This window comes from Ips typographus, linkage group LG6 (genome assembly GCF_016097725.1).
Source record: "Ips typographus isolate SLU linkage group LG6, UJ_Ityp_2.0, whole genome shotgun sequence".
NCBI lineage: Eukaryota > Metazoa > Arthropoda > Insecta > Coleoptera > Curculionidae > Ips > Ips typographus.
This window is the reverse complement of record NC_138427.1, coordinates 380,448-387,833: the sequence shown is the minus strand read 5'-3', so window position 1 is coordinate 387,833 and position 7,386 is coordinate 380,448. Positions and strand designations below refer to the sequence as shown.

The 7,386-nt window shown below is 37.7% G+C and overlaps 2 protein-coding genes across 2 annotated transcripts in view; both read right to left on the bottom strand.

Annotated features, from left to right (window-relative positions):
- LOC145731064 (odorant receptor 67c-like) overlaps window positions 1-7,386 on the bottom strand; it is a 179,942-nt gene that overhangs the window by 112,952 nt on the left and 59,604 nt on the right. The gene's annotated exons all lie outside the window — the stretch shown is intronic.
- Window positions 3,262-5,473, bottom strand: LOC145731078 (uncharacterized). Its single transcript, XM_081982668.1, has 3 exons — window positions 5,305-5,473; window positions 5,020-5,257; window positions 3,262-3,463 (listed from the first exon to the last, which is right to left on the bottom strand). The coding sequence occupies exons 1-3, from the start codon at window positions 5,362-5,364 to the stop codon at window positions 3,342-3,344; spliced, it is 420 nt and encodes a 139-aa protein (XP_081838794.1). The 5' UTR covers window positions 5,365-5,473; the 3' UTR covers window positions 3,262-3,341.

The following is a 7,386-nucleotide window of genomic DNA, read 5'->3' as shown; positions in this document are numbered from 1 at the left end:
TTTTTTCTACGATCGGTTTAAATTATATCTCAATAAAAATAAACAATTCTTTATTTAAAAAAATAGTTAGCTTGTAATAGCTGGCTATAGAAAAGTCTAGTTTTGTAGTACCTAATCCTCAACAATAGGAACACTTCCTCGCCTTTAACCTCATCGCCTGGTTTTCATCAAACCAATAAAAAAATAATACAGATTTCTTGACGTAGCATGCTGTTGATTTTGACGATAATAAATCCAAACTTTGGGCGGTTGGTACATGAATTCAGGAAGTTTTTCATCTGATGAGTTCAGTGACTGCATTTTGCTATATATTTTGGGAACAATTACTCAAACTGAGATACTGTCACACACCCATGTTAGTAGTTACGGTGCACACCCAGTAAACAGCATAGTCAGCAAGGTTAGCGTAATGATGAGTATAAAAGATGCACCGCAGCTCGACTAAATTACCGAGGGTCATCTCCAGGGGAAGGTCACTGAACTCTGAGTTATTCTAGGTATACCTTCTGTGCAACAAACAGTGGAGCAGTTCAAGTTGGTAACCAAGTGCAACCACTCGGGAATCAGCCTGGTAAAGGAATAGTATTAGACGAGGGCGATATGGACAATTCGCCTGAGTTTTACAGGTGTCCCGATCAAACCAATTCGAAATCGAATCGGACCACCGACATCATACCTAAAAAGAGGAACCCGAGGAAAGCTGATTGGTCACAATACAAAGACCATCTTAGCCAGTCTATGGAGTTATTTGAAGGTAACATAACCTCCAGAGAGGAGCTGGAACTTGAGGTAAAATGATTAAACAATGATATCACATCAGCCTTCCATAAATCGTGCGAACTCAAGGCGGTTGGAACTTCTACGGTTCTGTGTTGGACTAAGCCCTTCCAGCGTCTGAGAACCTAGCCACCAAGGGTAATCGCAACGAAAACTGGGACCTGTACCTCAAAGCCAGGAGGGAAGCGTTCGGCTTTGCCTCAAGGTACAATTTTCATGTGCAAGCGGCAAATATGTACTTTCCGCTCTTAATATAGTCTCGAGATAAAGTTCACCTCGACTTCGTCTCGGCGAACTACCTAGTCTCTCAACAGAAATCAAACACTTTCCACCTGAGTATACAGGGTGTCCGGAAAATACGTGTACAACGTTTGACGACAGACTCCTGACGTCAAAATATGTCGATCTAAGCCGACTTAGTTATATCCAAAATTGTCTCGTTTAGCCGGTAGAGGGCGTCAAAAATTTGTAAAAATATTGGTTTTTTACTAAATTACGTGAAAACCTGCTAATGGCATTTAATGAATTTTAGTATGTAAAATACTTCCGGTCACTCGACAAAAATATCTGGGTTGTCATAACGCCGTTCATATAAAAAATTAGGAGAAATGTTGACGTATTATATCACCTTTATAACACGTCCACTTATTTACAGCCGGTGACTATACTACTAGAAAACGTCATTTTATAGTATTAGTCTACATACTAAAATTCATTAAAATCGATTAGCAGGTTTTCACGTAATTTAGTAAAAAACCAATATTTTTACAAATTTTTGACGCCCTCTACCCGCTAAACGAGACAATTTTGGATATAACTAAGTCGGCTTAGATCGACATATTTTGACGTCAGGAGTCTGTCGTCAAACGTTGTACACGTATTTTCCGGACACCCTGTATAATATACTATTCATAGTCTGATAATGGAAAGTATCGTTCATTAAACGTTCGAAATGGCTTTTTAATATGTATTTTTCAATATTAATAAAATAAATAATAATAATAATAATATATAAAACTAAAGAACTCCAAGGCACCTGGCTCGGACGAGATACCGGCAGAACTTTTAAAATATGGGGGAGAGGCACTACATCGCCAAATCCACCGAGTAATAACTCTTATATGGCGAGAAGAAAAAATACCAATAAGATGGAAAGAAAGCATCATCATAGCAATCTACAAAAAAGGGGACAAATCAAAATGCTCCAACTATAGAGGAATCTCACTTATAAACACTGCATATAAAGTTCTATCAAACATCCTACTAAGCAGACTAACCCTTTATGCAGAAACCTCCTGGGAGAGTACCAATCCGGATTTAGGACAAACAGATCAACAATAGATCAACTCTTTACACTTAGGCAGTTCCTAGGAAAAGGATGGGAATATAATAGAACAGTGAACAGTACATAACCTCTTCATAGACTAACGACCTAACACCAAATCTGGAACGCGATGGCAGAATTCTCTATACCAAAGAAGCTCATTCAGATGACAAGTTTATATGGAGGGCGGAGTATCTATGGTACGAGTAAATAACAGACTATCCAGCAGTTTTGAAATACACGGTGGGCTTAAACAAGGCGACGCCCTATCACCGCTACTTTTTAACCCCTCGTCTTAGAGAAAGCCGTGAGATCAACAGAAATAAAAAACTGAATTCCTAACATCTAAAGGCCCCAATCTACTACTAGCATACGCAGATGATATTGATTTCAATAAGATCGAAAAAAACAGTTAGGTGGGATTAAAAGTGAACGAAGAAAAAACCAAATACATGTGTATTAACAGAATGTCCCAGTCAACACTTTTAATTTTGAAAGGGTATAACGTTTCAAATACCCTGGAGCCACAGACACTGCGGATAACGACGTCACTAAAGAAATCAAGGGCAGAATCCAATCTGCAAACCGCTGCCTGTACGCACTAAACAATCTTATGAAATCAAAAAACATAACAAGAACATCAAAAATTTAAATTTATAAAACCGTTGTCAGGCCGATAATAATATATGGATGCGAAACGTGGACAATGACTAAAGCAAACGAAGACAAACTCAGACGCTTTGAACGAAAAATCCTCAGAAAAATCTTTGGACCCCATCATGATCCGACCACAAATCGATATCGCATTAGGATGAATGCCGAAGTGCAGGAGCTCTACAAGCGATATTGTCCAAGAGATTAAATCCCAACGGCTAAGATGGGCAGCTCGATGGGCAGGCCACGTACACAGGTTGGATGACAAAAGACCACTCGAGCGTCCCAAAATGCGTTGAGGAGACACCATTAAATCAGACCTACAAAAAATGAATATCTCTTCTGACCATAGATTGATGGAAGACCGAACTGAGTGGAAGAGAGTGATGCAGTCAGCCAAGACCCACCCAGGGTTGTAGCGCTAAAGGATGATGGTGATGAATATTGATGAATAAGTTATTATGAAAAATTGTGAATAAACTTTCAACCAATGTTAAGACAGGCTGTTTCTTTAACCACTATATATTTAAAACAATTAAAACTGTATAACAAAGCTTAAAAGATTGCTGACTTAACCATTTAAACATTAAAAAACGGCAAAGTCTTTAAGGGCTTCAACAATTAGGGCTGCACCGGCCACTATGGCCATAATGCCACTGATCAGTCCGTTGTTGCCACTTTTGACAATTATGCAAACACATACTCCAGCTGAAATTGAATAATAATTCAAGTGTATACAGGATGTCCAAGCTAAGGATGTCCCGCATGGGAATCTCCGATACCGTAATAGATACGAAGTCGGTTAAATTAGGAAAAAGTTGCAATGTTAAAAGACCATATACACAGCGTTATCAAATATAAAAGATTTGTTTTAATTTCGGAGATTTTAAGAAGTAATTTGCTTAAGGAAATTGTTGTTTAGGTCAACATCTCAGGACGTTTTTGGGCGATTTCCACTTAACGTTCAACGTTGTCTCAAGAAATATCGATTTATCAGAAAAAGACGACATTGCAGTGCTGAATCTCAATTTAAGTTACGACGGCAGCAAGTCGGGTGTAGGTCCAATATCATCTGCTACATAATCAGAATCTGAATGACAAATCTGTCTTTCTCTAGACAGTCAAAGTGGAAGAAAAACTTGTGCAGAAAAAAGAAAAGTTGCAAGTTGCAATCACTTTACCAATAATAAAAAGAAAGTAACATTTTTAATTCTTTCTAGCATAGTAACTTGTTAAGGTCAATATTTCGCAACTTTTTTGGGCGTTTTGTCATGCTTTCGGAGCAATATTGATTTATCCTGAAAATTGCTATTCAAATGCCGTTAAACAGAGTGTTTCACGATAAATGCGTCATATTTTAGTGTTTGATTAAACGTCAAAAAATAACTCCACTTTGCTATATAAACCACGGTTCAAAGATGTTTCGTTATGGAGATACAAGGTGTTAAAGTTTGGATAAAAAAATCTAAATTTGTTTATTTCTTCAAAACAATTAGAGATATTTTCTTAAAACTTTGTAGGTGTTGACGTTTTGCAATAAAATAGTTATTTGTATACCTAGGCCGTGAAATGGTATTTTTTCGGCCGAAAGAAAGTTTGGCAAAACTGACAACTAAAGGGGGAATTCCCTTCATTAAGTTTGGTGGGCCACTTCCTAGAGACTTGTTGTAGTGCAAATTTATGCTGTTTTGTCAAAATGTTACAAAAAGTTTGTTAAAAGGCAGATTTTGCTTTGTAGCTTTGTTTGATTTTGACGTGAGATTGTTAACTTATTTACTTTTGACCGATAAAAATTAAAGCATTAGAGAGCTGTTGCAAACGCGCAATTAGAATGCTATAGAGCTAAAAAGCAACTATTTATTCTTTTTATTTAAAAATAAATGCAATAAACAAACAGTAAACATCCTTTCATCGAAGAAATTTTGATTGGTCTAATAGTCCAATAATAAAATTATATAACTGTAACTGAGTGTAACTAATCCAGTTAATGGGTTCAGATTTGGCAACGCTGCCGCAGAGTCATAGCCTACTAGATATTGTATTGCGTTTTGTCTTTGTCTCGCGCTTGAAATTATCTATGTTTCTCTGTCAGTTACACGGTTTTTTATGGCCAGTTTGCGATTTTCCACACTTGTATATGACCTCCTAAATAAACAGATTTTTTCCTAATTTAACCTACAAAAATAAATAAAACTGACTAAAAATGAAATGAACATAACCATCGACAGAGAACTTAAATACTAAATCATTGCTGTGGTACTAACTTGCTATTAGTAGTATTGCTCCTATTACAGCAAGAACTCCCATGAAGTTTTGGTCTTCATCCTCATCCTTGATGATTTTAAGGCCCAGAATAATCAACAGTAAGATTGCAAAAGCTGAAGTCGAGCAGTTCATAGCGTCACTAGCTTGCATGTAATCGCTATGATGAATTTCCACCAATAACTCTATCCAATCATTACTCGTAATGAAAAAAATAGTTAAAGCAGCAATCAATAAAACCTAGAAGAGTTATAAAGACTACTTTTAATCTTTGAGTAATCACGTACCAGTTCCACGATTCGTAAAATAACACCCAAATCCATTTTAAATCCATTTCCCTTGCCCATATTGAGATTTGAGAATCTAAAACTTAGTCAGTGACAAATTAACCAAACCAAACTTACGCCAAAGCTGGTATAATATGTCAAAGAGATTGTCTTTTTTAAGTTGAAACTACACTACTAATAGTACATTGTGATTCTACATTTTCTCGTAATCCTGCCACAGACAAGTAGTTAAAATCCACAAACATCGCAATTTTGATGGAGAAAGAGTTCCAAAGAATTTATTCCACTATCAGAATAAGATCATCAGATAAAACATCTATCAGATAAGATAAGGATCTCGAAGTCGCAAAAACGCCATCTTGAAGGCGGCCATAAGAATTTACAAAGTTTAGAAGAATTTACAATTTATCATCCATATCTCGGAAACCAATAACGATAGATTTTTTTCTAATTACGTCACCGTGTTCTACGTAAAAAATGATCTCATGCTCAAAACCAACTTTTACGTGTAGCAATCTGTTGGATCCAGGTCGACCAAAGGTATCGAAGAGGTGAAGGGTGGTAGTCAAGTGAAAAGTATTTTAGTTCTACGTATTTTCCTCTCTCCTGTTGTTACAAATAAAGCGGTTACTGAGTTCCTGTAGTATTGTCTAACAAAATCTTCAATTGTCGCAGTGACAAACCTAACGGATGGAGAATATATGAACAGGATCCGTTAAGTGTAGCGCGCACATGCTGACAAGCTCACCAACGTTCGGGTAAGATCTTCATCCACTGCTGCACCTGTTTTCAATGTAATCCAACGCCCGACAAAGAAGTTTCAGCCAACAAAGGGAAGAAGAAGATCAATAATGAGCTAGCCAAATGTCATAGTTATGAAACGACAACTAAAGCAGACGGAATTGTCCGTTCCACAATACAACTTGTCATTCTTGCAACAAATCAGGGCACATTTCACGCGTGGGTCGGCACAAATGATAGCTGACGATATCACGATCTTCTAGTAGTAGAAGTAGTGCGAATTCAAGCTGACACTGGTGCTGATGTACCTGTCATTGGCATTAACACCTGAAAATTGATAGACCAATCCTCCAAGATTGTGTCCGTGTTATTAATGGAGTAGGCTCGGAGATTACCGCTTTTGGTTTCTTCGTCACCAGTTTTGCTTACATATAATTGACATCAACATGGAAAAAACTTGATGGACCAATCTTCCGATATGGTGGCCGTGTTATTAATGGAGTAGGCTCTGAGATTACCGCTTCAGGGTTCGTTGTCTCCAGTTTTGCTTACAACGGACAAACTACTAACTCTCAATTTTTGTCACCGACTCGTGCTTTAATTTTTTGAACGCCAATGTACTGGAGAAACTAAACATAATCAAGTGGACTAGTGTAAACACTGTCAATGTTAGTGAGGAGCGGGTTACTGCTCGCCCAGATCTCTTTGGAAAAGAGATTGGTACCTGCACGATGTTGTCTGCAGCTTACCAAGTTAAATCCGACACTTTATCATCATGCTAGACCAGTTGCGTTGGCAGTTCAAGAATAATTGAATGCCGCACCAATCGTCGTAGACGTGCTAACTGTAAGATTCGATTGTACGTCGACTACTCAACAGGTCTGAATGACGGACTTGTACCTGATGATTATGACTCGCTTCAGTGGAAATGCCTCTGGACAAGTCATCTCGTCTCTATACAAACCTCCATCGAGCGTTGTTCGAAAACAACCGCCTCGTCTTCGGTCTGAAAACAGCACCAGCAAATTTCCAGGATTCGATTGAAACATTATATCATTTATCCGTTATGGGTGGTGTGATTGTCTACTTTGACGATATTTTGGTTATGGGTTCTGATAGACTAGGTCGCAAGACGTTTATAGGAATTTAGAAAACTGCAAATTCTACGTTTCAGAAGTCGTCATCTAAAATGGTCTTTAACTGGTCCAACAAGGATTGAGGAAATTAACAATCTCCAATGAGGTTCGCGCTCTGCTCGGACTTGTAAACTACTATTGAAAGTTTGTTCAGCATCTACATCGAATCAAGGGACCATTGGAAAATAAACTGCGAAAGAATGTT

What these genes read in the sequence shown, in the direction of transcription:
- LOC145731078 (XM_081982668.1), bottom strand. Translation starts at nt 5,364, where the DNA reads ATGGGCAAGGGAAATGGATTTAAAATGGATTTGGGTGTTATTTTACGA. An exon ending in TTTTACGAATCGTGGAACTG is followed by an intron (nt 5,258 to 5,304) that starts GTACGTGATTAC and finishes TAACTCTTCTAG; the next exon opens with GTTTTATTGATTGCTGCTTT. An exon ending in AGCAATACTACTAATAGCAA is followed by an intron (nt 3,464 to 5,019) that starts GTTAGTACCACA and finishes ATTCAATTTCAG; the next exon opens with CTGGAGTATGTGTTTGCATA.